This window comes from Phlebotomus papatasi, chromosome 2, assembly GCF_024763615.1.
Source record: "Phlebotomus papatasi isolate M1 chromosome 2, Ppap_2.1, whole genome shotgun sequence".
In the NCBI taxonomy this organism is placed as follows: Eukaryota; Metazoa; Arthropoda; class Insecta; order Diptera; family Psychodidae; genus Phlebotomus; species Phlebotomus papatasi.
Genome location: NC_077223.1, coordinates 8560165 through 8585231, shown reverse-complemented (window position 1 = coordinate 8585231; position 25067 = coordinate 8560165). Strand labels below are relative to the sequence as shown.

General features: G+C 35.2%; 3 protein-coding genes across 3 annotated transcripts in view; 1 reads left to right on the top strand and 2 right to left on the bottom strand.

Annotated features, from left to right (window-relative positions):
• Positions 1-1927: 1927 nt before the first annotated feature.
• LOC129803627 (ceramide synthase 6) lies at positions 1928-15711 on the bottom strand. The gene is made up of 5 exons (XM_055850335.1): positions 15321-15711; positions 9806-9926; positions 9511-9732; positions 6859-7196; positions 1928-2763 (listed from the first exon to the last, which is right to left on the bottom strand). Exons 1-5 carry the CDS (start codon positions 15503-15505, stop codon positions 2466-2468), a joined length of 1164 nt encoding a protein of 387 aa, XP_055706310.1. The 5' UTR covers positions 15506-15711; the 3' UTR covers positions 1928-2465.
• Positions 15712-15768: 57 nt separating this feature from the next.
• LOC129803630 (deoxycytidylate deaminase) overlaps positions 15769-25067 on the top strand; it is a 147680-nt gene continuing 138381 nt past the window's right edge. Inside the window, exons 1-2 of the mRNA XM_055850337.1 lie at positions 15769-16086; positions 16149-16762. Coding sequence (XP_055706312.1) covers positions 16174-16755 — 582 coding nt within the window. The 5' untranslated portion in view covers positions 15769-16086; positions 16149-16173 and the 3' untranslated portion in view covers positions 16756-16762. The remainder of the gene's footprint in view (positions 16087-16148; positions 16763-25067) is intronic.
• Positions 16764-25067, bottom strand: part of LOC129803628 (LIM/homeobox protein Lhx3-like) — a 97264-nt gene continuing 88960 nt past the window's right edge. Inside the window, exon 6 of the mRNA XM_055850336.1 lies at positions 16764-23239. Within this exon, the coding sequence (XP_055706311.1) occupies positions 22967-23239 (273 nt within the window). The 3' untranslated portion in view covers positions 16764-22966. The remainder of the gene's footprint in view (positions 23240-25067) is intronic.

Sequence of the window (25067 nt, the reverse complement as noted above, 5' to 3'; positions counted from 1 at the left end):
TGGTGTCGTTGAAATTCTCTGGGGCGATTTTTCTGGACATAATAATTTTCTCCGGATGACTTCAGATGAATTTAAAGAGCTGCTTCAAATCATAGGGCTTTATTTTCAAAAGAAGACTACGAAAACGAGGAAGCCAATATCACCCAAACTCCGACTGAGGTGTGAGTTCTGGCGACTCAATTTGTCGCAAACGGCCTCCTTTCTCCTAAATTAGTGAGAAAATTGTGGCGCAGAAACTACCGGAATGACTGCAATAAAGTAGTATCTGATGAAAATTTAATGAGCAAATTTTGCTTAAAATTTGCTCAGTTCTCATTAATTTGCTCATTAACTATCAACCGTAATTATGCTATTTTGATCTATTTTTGTGACTCGAGTCCACTTTTTTTTAATCACTAAATGAATCGATTTCTAAAAGCTCTTGACAAAAATTGCACATTAGGACACATATCAACAACAATAAATGTGAATCACATTAAAATTTTAATGTGAAATTCTCTAGTGTGATACCACGGTAAAGTTGTTTAGTTAGTTAGCTAAAGAATGTTGATTTGTGGGGAGGTCACCGGAGATCGATATTACTTACCGTTTAAGAGTTAGAAATAGTGAAGTTAAAAGAAAAACTTGAATTGTAGAAACTGCTTCCAAATTTGATTTGGGACAATATCAAATTTGGCAAATCAAATTCATTATTTTTTTTTCTTTTTCTTTACTGAATAGTAAAACTTTATTTAGTTAGTTAATTAATAGCAAAAGATTCCCCAGAAAAGCTATGCAAACCATTGTGAGGAGGCGTCCATCTCGAGGCAGACCTAGGACAAGGTGACTGAATCAAATTCAGAAACTTGCCTTGGAAGGCCTAGGGATCGATCCCGAACATCTTTTTGAAGTGGCGGACTTAGTTTAGTCATAGACTCGTGACCCCAATAGGAATAAACGGTTGAAAATGATGATGATGATGATTAATAGAACTTTATTTGGTTGATTTGTTAAGAAAATTAAAACTGATCAGTTAATACTTAAAATGAGCAGTTCCTTTTGCTTCTCAAACGTTCAGATTTTCTTGTTTAAATCAAACATAACCTCACATTAGCGAAAAATCTCTTATCAAATATACTAAAAATAAGAGGTTAATAAATAAGAAAGTTAAATTAGATTTCTATTAACGAAGAATTTTATTAAATTAGTTTTAGAATGCCCATCCCTGATTTTGCAAGTCATATATCCACGAAAATGTAATAAATATCATAAAACATGAGAAAATTGTAACAAAATTGGGCCTCTTCTCTTATTTGTTTGAAAGGTTAGTTTGAAGATTTGAGTTTTGTGTAACATAACCTAAAAAAAGTTTACTTACACTCCGGATAGAATGTTTATCAGCAATTCAACTTGAAAGATATATACTGACAAAGATTCTGTCAAGTATTTGAGGTTAGAATTGTATTTGTTGCAAAAGAGGCAACGATGCGTCATTTGCTACGAATACAGCCACCGACAATTTATTAACCTTTTCTTTTACCTGATAAAATCGCTTTTACACTTCTAAACTTTGTTTTTTTTAGGTTACCCAAAACATAACCTCAAATTTACAATTACCTCTTTACAAAGCAGGAGAATTAGGTCCATTATCTGTCAAAAAAGTAAATATTTATAATGCAAAACGCATGCTTCCATCATTTGTCTACAGCCAATATCTTTTTAGAGGTTATTTAAAATTTAGGTTATGGTTAATTTTCGGCATAATTTTAAGGAGTAACGAAGAGATAAGTAAACCATCTTCCAAAACTTTTATAATTGATAGTTTTTGTCTGAGTAAAACCAGGGTAGAAATAAAAAGTCAGCAGACACTAGAAAAATAATAAATCTTGTTTTACCATAAAATTTGCTATCTTGTTAATAAAAGGTTTATTTAAAAAAAGAAACTAGCTTTTTTCTTACGTACTTTTTTATTTTTTATACATTTTTTTCCTCTTGGTACAGTATTTTTAATATTTTTTGTTCTGCAATTTCTTTATGGAATATACATTTAATCAGTAAGAAAATCTAGCGACTTTTAATCAATTCTCAGTAGAACTTTTCTTTTTGGTGATGTTTCCCCAATAATATCTCGGAAAGGTATCAACTTCAAGGATTTTTTTTTTGGATTTTTATTTGAAAAATTTCATTAAATAGTATGGAATGGCCAACAAAGAAATTGTAGACGAATAAATTTGAAGAAAAATGGTGTAAGAGTATATGCATCTTTTTTTTGTGAGGCGTTTTCCATTTTTTTTTTGTTATCTTGTCCTAATAATTTCCATCTATAATTCTCAAAAAATGCACATTAAAGGCGATTGTCTGCTTAAATAAATCCACATGCACTTCACTCTTCTAACTCAATCTCTCTCAGGCTTTTTCTAACTTTAGCGGTGAATTGTGTGTTGGGTGCTGTAAGACACATGTTTTCTTTCCGTATTTACTATTTCCTAACCTGTGACTAACTTCTCATCGGTTTTCTTGGAAGTGTTCGGAGACTTTGGTGCTTTTGCCTTAAAAATAGGTGTACCATTCTGCACTGGTGTCATATTTTCCGAACTCTCGGAGTAATCGCTGGAACTGGACCTTATGTCACCCTCCATTTGCCCAGACTGGACAGCCCTGTAGGCAATCTGGAGGATCAGATAGGTCCAAACCACATGGAGAATTAGTAGAAGACAGAGAAGACTGTTGAAAATGTAGTAAGCAGGGAACATTGGGAGAATCTGTGGAGCCTCAACAGATGTACTACAAAACGAGAAAAATACATCAAATCAACCCTCAGAAAATATCTAAAGGAAAAAACGACAATTCGGGCTTTCTTCGAAGTCTCATACTATTTTATTGATCCTTTATGGAATTTACGTGACCATAGCTTCAATTCTACTGAGCGGAAAATACGGCAACATCAGTATTAATTCCAGATAACCTCATAAAATTTTTTTGTCAAGGTATTTTTTTTTCATTCAGGGAAGACCTAGGGAGAAGTACAACCTATCGTTGGAAAGGTCTTGACCTCAGCTACAACATACTGAAATTTTATCAAAATCAAAAAAGGAAATTTCAAGATATTCATCATAGAAAATATCGAAAATCTATCGATTAGGGTTGGTAAAGAATGTTACCTGTGATAATGAATGATATGTTTCTGCAATAAGATAACCAAAAGGGAGTCCTGGGACAAACCTGTGATATTTAGGGATGTGGTAAGTGAATCTGTGATATGCTCTGATGATTAAATGTGTATGCAAACCTGCGATAGAGTTATAGTGAATTAATATTCGGCGAAAAAGACCGATTTTCAGGGTCCTACGTTAAAATAACTTTTATTTCACTTTACCTGGTCACTAGGGTAACAAATTGTTAATGTTTGAGACTTCAATTTTGTGTGATGGCTCAGAAAATCTATGATTTCTGTGTGAATGATGAAAATGCGTGTTGATTGATGGTGAATGTGATGCGAATAGGATTTTTCACAGTGTGAAGTTGTCTAAATGTTGAAATTGGATGAATGATGTGAAGTTAGGTGAATATAATTTTAAATGTTGTCGATTTTAACTGCATCTCCAATACCTCATGGAACCTCGTCTCCAAGGGTATTACTGTAAGGTCCTTGACACACTTACGACTTAAGCCGAGAGACGGCTTCGTGGAAAATGATAGAAATGTGGTTTAATCATTATTTCCAATATAATTACACTTAAGCCGTCCCTCAGCTAATCCTCAGATCTGTCAAGGCCCTAAGGCCCATATTTCAGATCATTCAGGTCGAAAAGGTAGGTTTCTTAATTGAAAGTTTCAAGGCCAGCTATAACATACCAAAATTTGATCTTGATCCCTGACACGAGGCTTTTTCACGGGGAATAGAAAAATAGGCAGTTTATTGATAAAAATTCCAGAGAAATGATCAACTAAGAACCAATAAAGAAGACACGATAGGTGCCGGAGGCTCTGGAAAATTTTATATTTACCAAAGGAATTTGATTTCAATTTTTTTCGATCTCCGTTTTACGGTGTTATCACACTTGCACATTAAAATTTTAATGTGATTCACATTAATTGTCGCTTGTGAGCGTCCAAATATGTTATTTGTGTCTTTGAGTCACTTAATATTTGGGGTTTTTCTATTTATTGATAAAGAAGTGGACTTGACCTGCAAAAATAAGTTTAAATTTACCTTAAGCATAAATATTTTTCACATTAAAAAATTAAAGATAAAATCGCATTAATTTTTCGCATTAATGCTCTAAATCAATTTATATCAAATTTTGCGGGCCAAGTCCACCTTTTTATCAACAAATAGATCAAATTTTGAATATAAAATGATTCAAACACACAAATTACATATTTGGACTCTCACCAGCGACAATTAATGTAAATCATATTAAAATTTTAATGTTCAAGTGTGATAACACAGTTAAACTCGCAGGACTGATCGAGATAAAAGGTATCGTGCTCGGTTGACGTATCGTTGTGCGGCGTGGCAGGAAAGCATGCTGAGACTACTTATTGTATTTTTCTATTGGAAGCGAGTGAGAAAAACCTGGGAGTCCATAAATTCCGGAATCCCAGAAATCCCGAGATCCGAAAAACCCGGAACATCGAAAATTTCGGGATCTTGACAAACTAGGGATCCTTGAAATCTCTGAACTAGGTAAGTCCCACGATCCCGAAAAAACCCGGAGCCCCGAAAAGTATCCTGGAATCGCAATATTTAGGAATTTCGGGATCACGAAATCCAGTTTTATCAATGCATCGATCCCGCACTGAGAGGAATCCGAAAAAGTTAAAATAACATTCCGGAAATGTTAATTTTACCCTGCAGTATTGATCTGAAAACGGTGTAAATATTACCCTTTTTAGGTGTATTATGGGTTAAAGTTACCCTTCTTTCATGCTGATTTTACCCTTAAAAGGTGTAAAATTAACATTAAAAAATGTTGATATATTTTTACACCTAAAAAGTGTTAAAGTTATGACGAGAAAAAGTTAATCGCAGTCTCTTTTTCTTCTCAGTGCGGGATTAATCCCGATCCTAAAAAGGGCCGAAATCCCGGGATCCCGTATTCGAAACCTTAATGTTTTGGCATTGAACAAATCATTGGACATTCCCTTTTACAAATTTGTTGCATAATAATGAAAAAAAAGTTGTGGTTAAACGTCCCAGGCCTTGCGAATTGATCGAACTCGTGACTTAGATACTGTACCTCAAAAATACTTTCGCATCATTTACCGTTTACAGGTTTTCAACCGATTTAAATCGACTCATAAATCACTCAAAAGATCTCATAAAATAGTTTCAAGAGTAAATAAAATACTTATCGGTTCATAACCGGAGCGACCGGAGCATTACCGGTTCATAACCGATTGGAGCCAATTTATGAAATACTCAAAATAGTGTCCAAAATACCTTAGGAGTAATAGAATTGAATTTTGAATAAAAATTATTTATCGGTTATGAACCGGTGCAGAACCGATTGGAACCGGTTTAGTTTTATCGAAAATTCCAAGACCCTTCCAACGAGCTGAAACATGATGTCTTTCGGTCGAAAAATGCGATCTCTAGAGCATTTTCAACCTTTGACTTTGAAAAAGCGTTTCATTAGGAATAATTCAATATAAGGACGAAATACGAAATGTCAGCCTGCATAACCTTTCAAATAAGTCATATCCAAAAAATGGGAGGGAAAACGAGGGGCATAAAGGTTCTCAGGTTCGACTAATGGGGAGAGTCCTCCGAAGATCCCAAGTCTCTATCTCTAACCGTTTGGCTACTAGGCGTGGTAACGGCCGCACGGACAGACGAAAGTCTATGAGTAATATAATAGAATTTAGAATAAATTTGGAAGTGATTCAGAACTGATTGGAACCGGTTCAGTTTTATCGATAATTCCAAGACCTTTCCAACGAGCTCAAATATGATACCATTCGGTTGAAAAAACCGCTCTCCAGAGCCTGTTTAACCTTTGAGCTGGAAAAATCGTTATTGGAAATGATTTTACGGTATTTTCGTACAAGGACGAAATGTACGTCTGTGTAATCTCTCCAGGTTCACCTTGGAAGTGCTCCTGGACAGTATCTGGCGATCTATGCAGTTCAGGACTAAGGAAGATATTTTTACGATTTTATATGAGATTATTTCGCTTTTACTTTATAATTCTTGCGAGCAACTCATATAAAATTGCAACCATAGAGAGTGAAATATTTCACTCGGCAGTTTTTGTGTTAAAGTCGAGAATTTGAGTAGACTTTCGGGATCTGCCTTGGTTTATCCGAGAACCCCCTTATCATCCCCAATGTTCGAAGCGCCCAATCTAGCCCCCGGGAATTAAAGAAAAAATTATCAGTGAAGTAATAAAAGTCTACAAGAGAAATTCTGGTGTTTTTCCGGGACCTGGAAGCTCATCTAAGGTTCTGCCCTACCCCTGAATCATAATAATATATAAAAACTTCTCAAAAGTTCAAAAGCCTAGTCTTGTGTAGAATTTAAGTAATAAAATCTTAGAAACTATAAATTATATTGTTGAGTCCTTAATAAAATGAAATGATGCTTTCCGCCATGTTTTTTTTTTCAAATGAGGCTACAGCACCTCTGGTGTTGGTTTTTCAAACTTCACTTTTTCTAGATAATTGTCGGGCATTGAAAGACCTTTAACTTTCTCTTTGGGAAGAATAAAATCGGTTCAATAGAATTAAAGCTGTAGTCACCTGAGTGTCAATAATCAACCAAAACGCTTTTGCCTATAAACCAGGCGCAACAGCGAAGAAAGAACAGAAAAAAGCATGAGACCGAAAACCCAAAATCATCATAAGCTATAAATTAAAAACTTGCAAAGAACTAACTTGTAGAGAATTCGTGGGAAGAATCCCAATCGAGTGACAATCCAGACCACAGTGAAGATGGCAAAAATAGCATCGCAGACTTTTTGGTAGCTAGCATACTTGGTGAGTTTGGCCGCCTCCAGGAAAATATCAGCACAATCGTGAACAGCCAGAACCAGTGACCCTACCCTATGCATATTGCAGACCCAGCTGAGGGACAGCAGAAGGAGTGTCACCATGTGATGAACGAACATTTGCCAGAAATCTTTTCGCTTCACATCGCGAAACTGAGAGATGGTCAGTGACCAGTAGAAGGCCATAGAGATCATGTAGTACCACCAAATATCATTGTCCACAGACTGCAAAAAAAGAAACAAACAAAACCCTCATAATCAAAACCCAAAAATATTCCTCTAAGAAAAAAACAACTTTTCTATGATTCATCCGACAAATTGATTTCTCTTATCAATATTATTCTGTTGTGGCGTAATTTAGAAATGCCCAATGCTACTCATAGCATATTCATACAGTTATTTTTACAATATCTTATTTCTGTTAAATCTTTTCAGTTCTAATTTTGTTGAAGTATTCAGAATTTTGGTTTTAGGGATTTAGCTTTTGAGATTTTGGACTTTTTCGGATTTTGCCGTCCAGAATTTTGGCTTCCGAGATTTTGGCTTTCGGGATCTTGGTTTTCAGGATTGTGGACTTTTTAGAAATTTGGTATTAGGGATGTGGGCTTTCGGGATTTTGGTTTTAGGGACTTTCGCTTTCGAGATTTCGGTCTTTTCAGGATCTTAGCGTTTTGGATTTTAACTTCCGAGATCTTGGTTTTCTGGATTTTGGGCTTTTCATAATTTTGGTTTTAAGGATGTTGGCTTTCGGGATTTTGGTTTTAGGGACTTTCGCTTTCGGGATTTTGACTTTTCAGGATTTTAGGGTCAATGATTTTGGCTTTAAAGATCTTGGCTTTCGGGATCTTGGTTTTCTGGATTTTGGACTTTTCGGAATTTTGGTTTTAGGGACTTTCGCTTTCGAGATTTCGGTCTTTTCAGGATTTTAGCGTTTTGGATTTTAACTTCCGAGATCTTGGTTTTCTGGATTTTGGGCTTTTCAGAATTTTGGTTTTAAGGATGTTGGCTTTCGGGATTTTGGTTTTAGGGACTTTCGCTTTCGGGATTTTGACTTTTCAGGATTTTAGGGTCAATGATTTTGGCTTTAAAGATCTTCGCTCTCGGGATCTTGGTTTTCTGGATTTTGGATTTTTCGGAATTTTTTTGAGGGATGTGGGCTTTCAGGATTTTGGTTTTAGGGACTTTCGCTTTCGGGATTTCGGTTTTTCAGGATTTTAGCGTTCAGGATTTTAACTTTCGAGATTTTGGCTCTCGGGATCTTGGTTTTCTGGATTTTAGACTTTCCGGAATCTTGATTTCAAGGATGTTGACTTTCAGGATTTTGGACTTTTCAGAATTTTGATGAGGGATGTGGGCTTTCGGGATTTTGATTTTAGGGACTTTCGCTTTCGGGATTTTGACTTTTCAGGATTTTAGGGTCAATGATTTTGGCTCTAAAGATCTTGGCTTTCGGGATCTTGGTTTTCTGGATTTTGGACTTTTCGGAATTTTGGTTTGAGGGATGTGGGCTTTCGGGATTTTGGTTTTAGGGACTTTCGCTTTCGAGATTTCGGTCTTTTCAGGATTTTAGCGTTATGGATTTTAACTTCCGAGATTTTGGCTCTCGGGATCTTGGTTTTCTGGATTTTAGACTTTCCGGAATCTTGATTTCAAGAATGTTGACTTTCAGGATTTTGGACTTTTCAGAATTTTGATTTGAGGGATGTGGGCTTTGGGGATTTTGATTTTAGGGACTTTCGCTTTCGGGATTTTGACTTTTCAGGATTTTAGGGTCAATGATTTTGGCTTTAAAGATCTTGGCTCTCGGGATCTTGGTTTTCTGGATTTTGGATTTTTCGGAATTTTGGTTTGAGGGATGTGGGTTTTCGGGATTTTGGTTTTAGGGACTTTCGCTTTCGGGATTTCGGTTTTTCAGGATTTTAGCGTTCAGGATTTTAACTTTCGAGATTTTGGCTCTCGGGATCTTGGTTTTCTGGATTTTAGACTTTCCGGAATCTTGATTTCAGGGATGTTGGCTTTCAGGATTTTGGACTTTTCAGAATTTTGATTTGAGGGATGTGGGCTTTCGGGATTTTGGTTTTAGGAACTTTCACTTTCGGGATTTCGGTCTTTTCAGTATTTTAACTTCCGAGGTTTTGGCTTTCGGGATCTTGGTTTTCTGGATTTTGGACTTTTCAGAATTTTAGTTTTAGAGATGTTGGCTTTCGGGATTTCGGTTTTCTCAGAATTTTAGCTTCCGAGATTTTAGCTTCCGACATTTTGGCTTACGGGATCTTGGTTTTTAGGATTTTGGACTTTTCAGAATTTTGGTTTTAGAGATTTGTGTTTTCCGAATTTTAGTTTTAAGGATTTTCGTTTTCGGGATTTTGGCTTTTGAGATTTTGAGTCTCTGGATCATGGGTTTCAGGATTTTGACTTTTCAGAATTTTGGTTTTAGGGATTTTGCACTTCTTAGGATTTTAGCATTCGCAAAAAAGCTATTTTTGGCTATAAATTGCTAAAAATGGCAAAATTTATTTAAATAGAAATAGCCACTTACCTGATGTGGATAGTCATACCAGCAGTTGTTGATATTCCACAGCCACGGCTTGTTCCAGAGCACCACAATCCCGTAGATGAAGCTGTAGGTGTAGTAGATGCATCGCCAGGAATTCTCGCAGAATTTCACCAAAGTCGAAGGCTTATCCTGAGCCCTTCTGTGCCTCCACCATCGTTCAATTTGCCTCTCTGACATATCCAGCTTCTTCGACAGGGTCACAACCTACAGAAAAGTCCAGAAAAACCCGATAAAACCAGGGAAAAAAAAACAAAAAAAAAATCTGATTTTTCCTTACAGTTTTGTGCTTTATTCGACTGCATTGGGAATAGGCTTCTTCCAGGTCTGGGATATTAGCTGCCCGCTTGGGACGTGAACTCTTGATCCCCAAGGACTTTCCAATTGGAGCCAGCCAGAATCTAAAACACCCGGCAAAGTGTAAACAATTGTTCGTGGGTAAAAAGCGCGTGGAGTAAATCAGGAAGGAGGGCAAAGTCAAATACTTATTCTATTATCGCGCTTTTTATGCAGTGCCAATAAATTATTCAAACGAATTTTGGATCGAATTTTTGCTTTGCCTTCCTGTCTGGACGAAGCAGACACAGAGAAATCAAAAGGGAGTCAAGCACCTTCCATCAGAACATACAAAAATGACATGAATTTGCAAAAAATGTATTTTTTTTAAAAGGGAACAAAAACTTAAAACTTTTCAAAATAATTCAATCTTGAATTTAGCATGATTAAATAAGGGAAAGAGGGTCAGTTTCATGGATGCATGAATTTAAAATAATGGAATATTATGTAGGATTCATATTAAATTCTAGATTTACATCAAATATATCGTTCGTATTCATATAAAAAAAGGATCCTGAAAATAAATTGTACGTTACGAAACTGCCCTATCTTCCCCTATAATTTTCCAAGGAAATACTAAGCGTTCTGTAACATGAAACTTTAGAATTTTCAAAATGTAGTAAAGGAATTAAAAAAAAAAAAACATTTAAGAGATAAAGCTACTTTTTCTATCTAATAAGGGGCGTGGTCTAAAAATCTTCCCTTTTATAAATCATGACAAACTAATTCTATAAAATTTTGAAAAATGCTCCAAAGCAGTACGTTTTATTCGCAATCAAATAATGTTGTTGAAAATAATTTTCAAATGAAAAAGATATAATTTTGTTCACCATGAAAATCTTATTGGGGCGTGGTCCATTTTTCGCAATGACAAACTTAAGTTTGAAAGAAGTAAATTCAAATTTTTATCGAAATAAATATTTTTGTTGCATAGCAGCAATTAGGCCAGTAAAATAAATCAAATTGGGCAGTAAATAATTCAAGACATAGAGTTACAAATCCATTTAAAATCAAAGCAAAAATTCTATGATAGTTCATAATAATAATAATAATATTAATAGCTTAGTTTTCCCTTTGTCAAGAATATTTAATATTTCTTGACATTATTCAATATTTCCAAGTATGATTTAGTATCTAAAAATTCCAAAAATGGACGTAAACTAAATTTAATTATGAGCTGAGCTTATTTTGGTAGTCGAACAGGGGAAACCAGGTCTAATTTCATTCGATTCGAAATCCCAAATGGGTGAAAATCCCTATAAAACTATAAATACTTTAAATCCGAAAATGCCAAGACAGTTCATATTCATAACTTTTCACTGTCTCTTTGCAAAGAACATTTCACTTCCTTTAACCATTTACAATTTATAATTTCCGTTTTCGAACCATTCTGGATGTTGGTTTTTATTAGAATATATTTTGCAGGTAGGTACACGGCTAGCACAAAGTAAGGTGCTACTAGCAGAAAGCCATAGTTTAACGCACTTTAAACACTCTTAAAATAAGTCCTTAAAAAGCACTTAATTGAGGTATTTTTTAAGCGAAAATAATGACATTTAATAAAATATATTGGTTTACGATCTTCAACGACCCCCCACGCATTAGTTCACTTTATCTAAAGGCGTGTTATCCTTTTTTCCCCACCCATCTTCCCCATTTAAAAGAATTTTGAAAAAGTTCGGGAGACTGGGGTAAAAAGTCACAAAATGGATATTTTATTTTTTACAAGCTACTCCAGCGCCCCAGAAATTTCTAATTAGCACAGTTTTAAAGGAAATATACCGCTCTACAACTTTGTGAAAGTTATTTTCCTCTATTTTTTAATGAAACACATTTATCGAGCCGTTTTTAAAGGGTAATTTTGTGACCACTCTCAAAAATGCTGGGACAAATAGTATCAGGCATGGGGTAGAATTGCCATATTTTGATTCGCTTTATTACGGGTTCCCGTAAATTTAAAAAAAAATAAGCCTAACTTATACTTATACTTTATAAGCTTACATGCTTATAAGTTAGAAATTTCAAGACCTTTCCAAAAAATCAAAATTTGATCAAATCGGTTGAGAAATAGGCGCTCCAGGGTGATTAAACTTTAAAGTTTAATGTCAATTGACATTGTATGATTCAAGATGGCGATTTTTTTCAGTCACAGGTGTCTAAGGACGGAATGTCCGCTAGGACACTATAAAACATATAAAAAATGAAGGTGCTTTATTTCTTGAAATATTCCAAAAAGAATGGTTTCTGAAGGGGAAGAGAGACATTCGTAGAGATGGAATTGCAGTAGCATTTATTAATAGTTATTTCGTCCAAGTAATCTTTATTAGGAACTAAGATACACTATTGAAAACTTTAGACTCCTTCTACTAACATTATAATGTGATCTCATGCAATATACTCGAAAGTCAATTTTCAGCAACTTTAATGTATCATAGCAAAAAAATCGCACTAAAGTAGCAAGGTTTCTCGATGGTTTTTGACAGAGTAGGACCTCTAGAATAAATAGAAATTGGTTATAGATCGGGACCACGCGGGCCTCTTTACTATTTCTTTCGTTCAAATTTATGTCATTTTTCCATATAAAATCGACTAAATCGCAATGCAAGGCCAATTTTGACGTGTTATTTCAAGGTACCATAACTTTAAAGAAAAAAATCTGGGTATAAGGTTTAGTGAGGATACTACACTCCGTCCCGGTATTATGCACATTTTCGGGCCCAAAAAAAACGCGCGAAATCGCTTTATGCATCGAGAAAAATTTGCATACCCCGCAGGCGCTTTCTTTGGAATGAATAGGTCGTAGAACGACTTTCGCGCGGAGTAAAAGTAGTAAGAGCAAAAAGATTCAACTGTTTAAAAGAAATTCATCAACAAACGGTACTTTTTGGCCAGTTCTTCAATAAATTGTTAGAATATTTAAAATTTGTACCTCAATAAAAGAAATTAAAGTTTTATTCTGAACAATAAGCATATTGTTTTCAAATTTCTCGCTTCACAAAATAGTTTACATTCAGGCGTTGTCGCAACTTGTCGCTTGCAGCGCCAATTTTGCTTCAGCGGTGAACATTTAGCTACTCGCGCGCCCTCACTTTTTTCTCATTCTCTTGTCAACCTTCTTCTGGGCACGCCATATCGCAGCAGAAAAATCCGATAATTTTCTTTATAATCTATAGTCATCAGAAGTAATTTTTTAGTAAAATTTAAATAGTGAATTGTGGCCCTTCTGGCAAAGTGTAAATTTCGACAATAAATCGCCTTTCGACCAGGATACTTCAAGTTCTTTTACTGATATATTTTCTCATCTTATAGGTAACAAAGACCTCCACATTCTCAAGGGATTTCACACCTAACATTACATACTTTCTCCTGATCACTTATAGGTAATTCCTGACCTGCCCAAAGCGCAGGAAAAGCCAGATTAACTCATATTCATAAACATCTTTTCATTGATCATTAGGTAAATCCCACAGGCGTGTTTCAAAAATGATTTCACAAATTGACTCCCAATGGTAGGCAAACTTGCATAATTTCGTCAAGTGCATAATCCCGAAGTGCATAATGCCGGGACGGAGTGTAGTCAACTGAGTCAACTATTATTTGGCGGTATTAGATTTCAAAAATTCGAAATTTTTTTCGATTTTTTGCCAGCTTTTTGGGTATTCTGCCCCACTGTGCGTCGTACAGGTGCAGGAGCTCTGGAGGGTGTTGCGGAACAACACTTAATTAGGGTGGAATCACCAGTTCTCGCCAGTGCCCCACTTCTCGCCTCTTTCATTGAAATCGCTATTTTTCGCAATTTATGAAATAAATGAGTCGCAATTTTTTTGTATTGTTTCTGCTTCTCCGCATAGAATCGAAAAATAATAATTATTCGTTTTGGATTCACGATTTTGATCACTTTTTAGAGCAATATTTTAAGCAAGTGCATCGAATCCAACATCTCTTACCAAATGTACTAAGTGTCGTCAAATTTTCATCAGGCCAAAAATGCCTATTTGGGTAAATAAATTGTCTATTGAATATTTAATTGCACTTGTGGAATACATAAAATTTGTATTTAGTCAATTAATATTTCATTTTATATTATTTTTGTATAAAAATGAGGCATGGCGAGAAGTGGTAATTTTCTGGAATTGATTTTACCACCTGTCGCCATATCTTTTCAATAGGCGACGCTAACTTCACTTCGTACATTCTCAGTTGTCAAATCTGCATTGTTTACTTTGTGCAAAAGCCCCATAATTTGATTTCTCAAATAAAAGTGAAGAAAAATCATTTAAAGAGAGTAATAATAAAGTGTTCACAAGGAAAGAGAAATGGTGAATGTATTCCTTTCATAGCATTGCCTAAAATAACCGAGTGTGGTTCTTTTCAAATGGGTGGCGAGAAGTGGTTACAAATTTTATAAAACTGGCGAAAAGTGGTAAAAAGTGGCGACGAAATGGTTATTTTTGCATTATTAATAAAAATCAGTTTTTTAAGTAGTCCAGCGTTATGTTCTAGGATTATTGTTTTCACGTATCTAGAGCCAATACATCTAAGTAACTTTGTGTCAAATTTGACTTATCTTGTAACAAGGATTCAAAAGTTATGATTAAATGAATTTAATTTTTTCCTAAACATGGCGATAGCCGGTTATTCCACCCTATCACGTGAGTTTAAACAACTTTTAGAAAATTGCTTTAAAAACACATTTTCCTTCGAGATGGAGGAAAATAGTCTTCAGCAAAGTTGTAGAGCAGTAAATTTCCAAAAAGAAAAGGTCTTCGTTCTGTCATAATTTGCCCCAGGTTCCCCTATTACTCAGTTATTGCACAGCTCTCAATTTTTTATTTTAATTTTTGGCACAAAAACGTTAATAAAAAGCCTCATTTGCGGGTTAATTTAGTGATAATCTCTTTTGTTTTTTAGCCATAAAAGAGAGGGTTATTTTTGAATGTTAATTTGAAGATTTAAAAAATGAATAAAAGATCCGAATGGAGCAGAAAGGAAGGGTGAAGAAGGTGGCCAAATCGAAGATAACAGGAAGAATTCACGCGTTAACCCCATCTCAACACGGTACTCTCCTGATAGCTGTGATAAGAGAAGCAGGCCGTAGAAGATTCGATGAATGAGATAAAAAAGGTGCGAGGTATTCATTGTGAAAACCTTGACAAACATTTGATGATTCGGTCTGTTATTGCGATGATTGCGACAGAAAAATCAGCATTTAATTGGCTATTCTTGTGGCCAATATCAATTGCATGCAAATAAACCAATAATTAAGGGGCACAGTGATGGAAGATTGGTGGAGAGAGAGGTCTTGGAAATCACATTTTTGGGGGTCATAAATTTAGAGAAATTAGACGCGCGATTGATCGTCATCGTGTTTCCGGAAAATCTAGTCCGGAAAGGTGAAAGAGGGCGTAGTCTGCTGCATTTGAAGGTTATGTACACCTTTTTGGCCTCAATTTACTCACCTCTCGAGGGTGTAGCGGATGCTGAGGACCACCAGGGCCAGTGGGAGACCGTAGATGAGGTGCGTATAGTCGGCATAATTTACGTCCGGCCGTGCTCCGGGTGCAATGTCAGCCCAAGTAACATTCGGTGGAAGCCAAATGCCTGGCGACCAGAAGGTATCGCAAATATTCCGCACAATATTCATAATTTATTTATTTTTTTTAACCACGCCACAGCACTGTCTCACTGCAACTTACACACAATTCATTGACTAATGGGATAATTCTGGTGGATTATTTCTCTACTCCATGATTCACTTCACAAAATTTTTCTTCAGTGGCGTGTTGACAGTGAAAAAAAACCAACTGACACTGCGATTCGGAATACATATTCCGGATTTTTCCCCTCAATAGGCGCCTGGTGTGTCTTGGATTATTTTTAGTACAGCTTTCCCGCGCAATTTTGTATTGGATTTCCAGTAAGAAAAAAAAAGTAAAAATGTTTATAATTTGTGAATTATTATGTCTTTAAGCATTTTACGATGATTTTCAAGCTGTTTTCTATTCTCTTGTGGATTTTTCTTTAAAGATATCTAGTTGAGCCCTTAAATTTTAGTAGGCTCACAGTTTAGTACAAAAACAAAACCGGGTGAAAATCGCCCGGAGAAATCTTCAATAAAAGTGGTTTTATAAGTGTTTTAGAATTTTTTTTAAGTATTTATTGACTTTGGTGGTGTCGTAGTACATTTAAAGATCCTACCCACAAAGAATTACCCACCTTTTTGAGGTAGAAACACAATCCAGGGCTTTGAGGTTATGGTTTTATCATAACACATCTTTCAATTTCAGAGATTTCCGGGAGTTTTCTACCATAATGGACAGCAGGAAGAAGTTCAAGCAGTCAAAGAGACAAGACTACCTCCAATGGGAGGACTATTACATGGCCACAGCTTTCCTGGCGGCCAAGAGGAGCAAGGATCCAACTTGCCAAGTTGGAGCTTGCATTGTGGATGATCAGAAGAGAATTGTGGGCATTGGCTACAACGGCTTCCCCAATGGTTGTTCAGACGATGAATTCCCATGGTCCAAGGACTCCCCGGATCCTCTTGGGAACAAATTCATGTACGTCTGCCACGCTGAGCTGAATGCAATTCTCAATAAAAATGCCGCCAGTCTCCGGGGATGCACAATGTACGTGGCCCTGTTTCCCTGCAACGAATGCGCCAAAGTCATCATACAGTCCGGCATCCGCGAGGTGGTTTACATGAGCGACAAGCACGCTCACAAACCTCACACTGTAGCCTCCAAGGACATGCTGACGGCCGCAGGAGTCGCCTTCCGGAAATTCGAGCCCAAAATGAAACGCATCGTCATTGACTTTGAGGACATCGATCGTCAAAACTTTAGCCAACTGCCCCAGACGCCCCAGAAGGATCCCCCATCCAATAATCACTGACACATTGGTAAGTTTTCATCCAGTATAATCATAAATATTTACATCTTTTTGTCCATCTCCTGCTCTCATCCTTTACTCTATTCCTTTCCACATGATCTTTGTGAGATTTGTCAGGGAGTGCCACATTCGGGGGTAATTTGTGGGGAAATCTTGAGTACATTCTCTTACATATTACATTTAACATATTTCTTAATGGATTTCTGGGATTTATGCTTTGAACAGGACAAAAGATCAATGTGGAATTATTTTTGCTACAATACTTCATTAACTTTTTGCTCTTTCTTCTTTTTGTCTTGGGAACAATTCTCAAGAAAAGCTGGGAAGACAAATAATTCATTCAAAAGTCAAATTTTTGAGTTTTTTTACCTCTGACCTTGAAAACCTAAAAAGGATAATTAGAGGTCATTGACAAAAATATCGAAAAAATAAGAAAAATATAATTTCCAAGAGAAGTAGGCTCAAGACAGTAATACAGAATCAGAAAAGCAACAGTTCAAAAGTTGCTCACTTAAGGGGTTATGCATAAAAGAAAAAAAAATACATTCTCATTTTCATTTCCTGAAACATATTTTCAACATTTTTGGTCTCCAATGATATAAAAATTGCCTTTCTGTGATTGAAGAACAAGAACTAGATTTTTTTCTCTGTAGATAGCTGCATACACGTTTCTGTGTTTCTAGAAGCGTTTTCTTGTTTCAAGAATCATTTTTGCAAGTTTTTCATTCGTTTCTGTGCTTTTCAAAAAAAATTTTTGTCTGTTTTAATTGCGTTTCCACATTTCCAGCAGCGTTTCTGTGTTTTTTTTTGGGTGAGATTCTTTACAATTCTTGAAGCATTTCCGTATTTTTGGATGCATTTCTGTGTATCTAGAAACATTTCTGGGTTGTTCGGTTGCAATTCTGTGCTTTTGGAAACGTTACTGCAACTTTTTCATACGTATCTGTCATTCTAGAAACATTTCCATGTTTCGGTTGCGTTTCTGAAGATCGAGAAATGTCTCCGCAATTCGGATACATTTCTGTGGTTTTTGAAACATTTCCGAGTTGTTTGGATACGATTCTGTGATTTTAGAAACGTTTATTAAAGTTTTTGATGCGTTTCTGTCATTTTAGAAGCATTTCCTTGTTTTTGGATTTGTTTCTCTAAATTTAGAAGAAATATTTCCAAATTTCTTAGATTCGTTTCTGTGTTTCCAGAAACGTTTATGCAACTTTTTCTTACGTTTCTGTCATCCTCGTCATCCTAGAAACATTTCCATGTTTTGGATGAGTCTCTGAAGATCGAGAAACATTTTTGCAATTCCTGGATACATTTCTGTGTGGTTCTAGAAACATTTCCGAGTTCGGATGCGATTCTGTGATTCTAGAAAAGTTTATGTAACTTTTTGTTGCGTTTCTGTCATTTTAGAAGCATTTCTGTGTTTTTGGATTCGTTTTTGTGTTTCTAGAAACGTTTCTGTAACCTTTTGATACGCTTCTGTCATCCTAGTAACATTTCCATGTTTCGGATGCGTTTCTGAAGATCGAGAAATGTTTCCGCAATTCCTGGATACATTTCTGTGATTCTAGAAACATTTCCGAGTTGTTCTAATACGATTCTGTGATTCAACAAAAGTTTATGTAACTTTTTGATGAGTTTATGTCATTTTAAAAGCATTTCCGTGTTTTTGGATTCGTTTCTGTGTTTCCAGAAACATTTCTGTATCTTTTTCTTACGTTTCTGGCAACCTAGAAACATTTCCATGTTTCGGATACGTTTATGAAAATCGAGAAACGTTTTAGCAATTCCTGGATACATTTCTGTTGTTCTAGAAACATTTCGGAGTTGTTTAGATACGATCCTGTGATTCTAGAAACGTTTATGTAAATTTTTTATACTTTTATGTCATTTTAGAAGCATTTCCGTGTTTTTGAATTTGTTTCTCTAAATTAGAAATATTTTCGAATTTCTTGGATTCATTTCTCTGTTTCTAGAAACGTTTCTGTAACTTTTTCATACGTGTCTGTCATTCTAGAAGCATTTCCGTGTTTTTGATGCGTTTCTGAAGATCGATTAACGTTTCCGCAATTCCTGGATTCATTTCTGTGGTTTTAGAAACATTATCGAGTTGTTCGGATACGATCCTGTGATTCTAGAAACGTTTATGTAAATTTTTTTGTTGCGTTTCTGTCATTTTAGAAGCATTTCCGTGTTTTTGGATTCGTTTCTGTGTTTCCAGAAACATTTCTGTATTTTTTTCTTACGTTTCTGGCAACCTAGAAACATTTCCATGTTTCGGATACGTTTCTGAAAATCGAGAAACGTTTTAGCAATTCCTGGATACATTTCTGTTGTTCTAGAAACATTTCGGAGTTGTTTGGATACGATCCTGTGATTCTAGAAACGTTTATGTAAATTTTTTATACGTTTCTGTCATTTTAGAAGCATTTCCGTGTTTTTGGATGCGTTTCTCCAACTGTAGAAACTGTTCTGTAACTCTACATTTGTTTCTGTGGTTCTAGAAACATTTTCGAGTTGTTCGGGGATACGATTTTGCACTCCTAGAAATATTTCTGAAACTTTTTTTTTTGATACGTTTCTGTCAGTCTAGAAATATTACCGTGTTATAAGATATGTTTCTGCTATTTTTTGGAAATGTTTCAGTAATTCTTGGATTTGTTTCTGTTATTCTAACATTTCTGAGCTTTTCGGATACGATTCTGTAATTCTAGTAACAATATCTAACTTTTTATTGCGTTACCCTTTTTTTTAAATGTGTTTCTGCAAATATTGAAACGTTTATGTAATTTTTACATTAGTTTCTACGACTGTTGAACCTGTTGAAACATTTCCGGACTGTTCGGATGTGATTTTATGTTTTTAGAAACAGTATCTTCAACTTTTTGGTACCCTTCTCTCATTCTAGAAACATTTCTGTCTTCTGTGTTGCATTTCTGCGATAATACGAACGTTTCTGTAATTCTTTTATTCATTTCTGTGATTGTAGAAACATTTCCGAGTTGTTCAGATGCGATTCTGTGCTTATAGAAACAGTTTCTTCAACTTTTTGATGTCATTTCGTGTTTCTAGAAACAATTCTGTGTTTTATGGTGCGTTTTTGGTAGTATATAAACGTCTCTGTGTTACAAGATGTGTTTCTGCGATTCTAGAAACGTTTTCTATATTCTTGGATTCGTTTCTGTGATTGTAGAAACATTTCCGAGCTGTTCGGATGAGATTCTGTGCTTAGAGAAACAGTTTCTTCAACTTTTTGTATCCTTCTGTGATTCTAGAAACTTTTCAGTGCTTTCTAATGCGTTTCTGGAAGTCTAGAAACGTCTCCGTCTCACAAGATGTGTTTCTGCGATTCTAAAAACGTTTCTGTAATTCTTGCATTCGTTAGTGTGATTGTAGAAAAATTTCCGAGCTGTTCGGATGTGATTCTGTCCCTCTAGAAACAGTTTCTTAAACTGTTTAATATCCTTCTGTGATTCTAGAAACATTTTTGTGTTATTTGATGCGTTTCTGAAAGTCTAGAAACGTTTCCGTGGCATAAGATGTGTTTCTGCGATTCTAGAAGCGTTTGTTTAATTCTTAGGTTCGTTTCTGTGACTGTAGAAAAATTTCCAATCCATTCGAATACGATTCTGTTCTTCTAGAAACGTTTCTGTAATTTTTATACGTTTTTGTAGTTCTAGAAAACTATTTTGGCGATTCTAGAAACGTTTCTGCGATTCCTGGATTTGTTTCTGTCATTCTAGAAATATTTTCGGATTTTTCGGATTAGATTCTGTGCTTCTACAAACGTTTCTGTAACTTTTTGATACATTTATGTCATTCAAGAAGCATTTCCGTGTTTTTGAATGCTTTTCTGCAAATATAGATGCATTTTCGTAATTCCTGGATTCGTTTCTGTGATCCTAGAAACATTTCTGTAAATTTTCCAGAAACATTTTCGTAATTTTTTTGGATGCATTTCTGTAGTTTCAGTACTAGAAACGTTACCGGTGAATTTTAAATGCGGTTCCGCGTTCCTAGTAGCCGTTCCGCGTTTCTAGCAAGGTTTCAAAATTTATTGTATGCACCTGTGAGAGTCTAGAAAAGTTTCCGTAATTTTGAATACTTTTCAGTTAGTTTCAGTATATTTCCGTTCGTTTTAAATGCGCTTTCGTGTTTCTATTACCGTTTCTGTGTTTTTTTCGATGAAATTTTAGGCTATAGAAAAGTTTCGGTGCATTTTTAAAACATTCTTACGTCTCCTTCGGTTTTTGTGAAGCAGTTCTAAGGTTGCAAAAACGTTTCTCGGCCAAATGATTTTTCTTTCCACAATGACTTACGCTTTGAATTAATTTTGCTTGTTATAGACAAGCAAAATAAATCTTATCAAAATGACAATATTTCAGGAGTTAGGAAAAATGTATACACCGATTGATGTTTATCAAAAAAAATTCGAAATAATTTCGAAATAATTTTAAGGACAATATATTTTTCGAAGTGAAAATCAAATGAATGTACACAGTGGATTTCGATCTTTTGCATTCAAATGATTTTTAAAAGGAATTAGAGAGAATGTTAAATAAAGAGTACACTTTCATTCGAAATATCAAATTTTCGAAAATTTCATGTAAAGAAGTATAAAAGCAAGGAATGGATTTCTAGGTATGAAAAGTGTAAATAATAAATAAGAAAATATCGAAAAAGTGGAATTATTGTTTATTGAGTGCCGTCTGTTGCGTACCAAGAACATCTAATGTTCGAAAAATAGTTGAGACCTAGGCTATTTTAGAATTTCGAACGCAATTTCAATTTCGAACTTTTTCAACTTAAGAAAATTCAATCGATTGAAATTTTACCTCTTACTCTTTCAAACTAAAATAAGTTATGTTTATGTCTTTCTGTCAAATGAAATTTGAAAATTTCATTTGACAGAAAGAGATAAATATAATCTTATTTTAGTTTGAAAGAGTAAGAGGTAAAATTTCAATCGATTGAATTTTTCTAAATTGAAAAGGTGCGCCAGCGCCATTTCTTTCGAAATTAAAGGGATTCAGGAATAACTTTCGAATTCGAAATTTGACTTTCGAACTTTTCATGAGAATTGCCCATTGGATTTCTATACTGTTGATTAGAAAAGGTTGTCATCGTAGATTTTTTTTTTTGAGGAACAAAAATTAATATTTCCATTCAATATTATTCAATTAGATATTTTTTTTTAAATTTATATTTACAATCATTATTTTATTGGGAAGAATAACAGGGTTTTTTTTTCTCAATATCTTCATTTCTTTTCTCACAATTTTAATTACAATCACAGATTTTAAATTTCATCTCTTTTTTTCTTTATTTTAATGCGATTTTTTTTCAATAATAATGAAATATCTCAAATGAAACAGAGAAAAAGGGGAGTGGGAAAACTCTTTCACCAATGATACATTTTACATTCGTATACATTATTTGCCTAATAGAAGTTTATCCATTCACACTTGCAGTCTTTTTTACACAAAAAAAAAAAGAAAAAGAAATACGAGGAAACTCAATAATGGGGATGAAAATGTCATTAAGGAAACTATATTATGACTATCTTATCAATTTAGGAACGTGTGACGAGTATTTCGCGAGAGAAAACGCCCATTTGTTCGTTGTCTCAGGTGAAGAGGGTGTTTCGCGATTTTTTTTTTTAAACACTAAGTTGTATTTTAGTTGATCTTTGGAAGGTTCTCTTGTTAATGCTCCAGGAATTTAATTTTCTGATTCAATTTGAAGGAAGAAAATTCTTGCTTTCGGAAAAATAAATTAGGTTAGAGTTTATTAGAATTGCGGAAAATGGAATTGTAGGCTTCTTCTCTGATTTGTTTATACTTTCTAAGTGAATTCTGCAAAAAAAACTATTTCGAAAATGAATATCGAAAATTTCGAGATCTTTGGTTTTTCGGTATCGAATCATGGACTTTCGGTTTTCGATATCGAATTTTGCATTTTCGAAAACACTTTCGATATCGCCTTTTTTACAAAGATTCAAGTGGTTTTCTGGAAAACAAATGTTGTAAGTGGTGTAGAGTCTCTTGCATTCATCCATTCTTTATCTGGAGAGCACAACCATGGACCATTTTTTTTTTGGGGACAGAAAGACCAGAAGATTGGTCCCATAACACACATTACACATAACACCACGAAATTATGGGGATTTTCGATGGATCATCCATCTGCTCGTCACTTAAATTCATAAGCGCCGTCATTGTGTTGTCTGGGGTGACTCAAAGGTCTCCGAATCTGGACTTCCGTAGCCACTGGAGCCATCATCCCGTGGGGGGCCCATGTTACTGGTTGCAGCAGCTGCCGGTGGTGCCGGAAGTTGCAATTTGTCCCCAAAGCATGGAGCACGTGCTGTTGATGCTCCAGAAGCTCCAGCCACCGTGGCAACTCCAGGCTCTACTGTGGCTGGCATTGGTGGTGTCACGAGGCTTCCTGCGTGAGTCCCACAATTGCCTATACTGTCTCCGGCAGGCTGCAAGAAATACAAAAAAAGCAGCACACATAAGTTTTTTTTCTTCATTTGTCACGGATTCCAATGAAAGATTGCACATTGAAATCAAAAGGGAACAATTACATTTATCTCACGTGCACTTGACTTTCTTCCCTATTGTCTGCGTTTGCCCCTGCAAACTAGGCAAAATTTGCTCTATTTTCCATTCAGGTGATCTTAGCTCTGATTTTTACGAAGCAATTTAATTCTTCATTAGGAAAAAGTTTTAGGCCTTTAAAAATGGCCTGCAATTCTCTAAAACTTGTGAAGTTTGTAAAACCGACACCGGAGGCGCTGTAGTCTGATATTTAACAGAAGATTCCAGTTGGTTAGCACTTTTTGTTCAAGAACTGCTGACCGGTTAGCATATTTTTGCTTATCGACTCAGCAAAAATATGCTGAAAACGCTTTCAGTTTTACTACACAGAGGTACGAGAAATCATCTACCACAGACAACTCCCAAGACCCTTTTCATGTTCCATTTTATCGTCTTTAAAAAACGATCTGAGACACTTTCTTGCATTTGAAGCAAGTAACCACAATGAGCCCGATCACAAGTAGATTTTGATTCTCCAATAGTGTCTTGGATGAAAGGTAAATGAAACTCTATTTGCAAAAAAAGTCGTTTAAGTTCGAAGAATTCAAATTAAATTTCGAATTTTCATACTAAATTTTCGAACAAGTTGGGGAAAATTTATCAAATATCACACTAAAAAGCTAGCAAAAGAGTTACTCAGTGATTATGGAGTGATTAAATATTGGGGCAAGAACAGTAAACGTCGTTGTTCTGTTTTTTTCCTCACATCAATGTGAAGATCGACACATTTTGACACTTGAGCACTTCGAAATTCGAACAGGATGTAACTTCCGCCACCTTGCGAAAGTATTAAGAAGTAAGAAAGTCTCTTTTTTGGATCTTCAAATAGATTTTCGAATTTTTCAAGTTCTACTTCTGTACGGAAAGAATTTCGACTTGTAACGTAACGTACGAGAATTTCGGCTCAGAATTTTCATTTGGTTACTGTTTGTGGTTGTGAATCTAATTTCGAAGACACGTTAGAAAAGTTAATGTGTCTAGGATTAAGGGGAAATGGTGTGTTGTATGAGATAAGTGGTGGTCTTCATTGATAAAACAAGATTTTTAGTTATTACCGCAGGTAGTTGTCGAATTAAATATTAAGGCAATGGCGATCACTGAAATCCCCAAATTGATATCTGCGATCTCTGTTTAATAGTTTTACAAAACAGTGAAAGAGAATGCAAAGTTCCAGTTGTTATCTTAAAGGATAACTCATAAAAAAGTCGGATAGTGATTTTTGTTTATAGAAACATAGAAAAGTCAATGAGTGATTTTTCTTGTGTTTTCCTTAACTGCGTTTCCATGTTTTTCCAAAACTATATTTTTTGGTTCATTTCAAAAACAGCTCCTACGATTTCTTTTATTTTCGGATACATTTTCGAAGGTTAGCACAGACGAACATTTCGTTCATAGGCACCTATGATCGATCTATGATGAAATTTTCGACCTTGAAATTTCGAAATTCTGAAGGGCTCATTTTTCCACTGATTTATTTAAATTTGGATTTTGTGGAAAAGTCTCGAAATTTCTGATCCTGCTGCAACAGTCCCAATCGGTAATGAATTGGTAAAATACTGACTGGTAATTTGTGTAGTTTTCTTTTTATTTGTACAAAAGTTTGTTACCGAGCTAGAGGTCAAATTTTTCCCTATTTCCCCATTTGATCCTCATCTCCTTCCTTGCCGTCCAAAACCATGTTTTTGGTGTATTTCCTAAACGGCTCCGATGGTT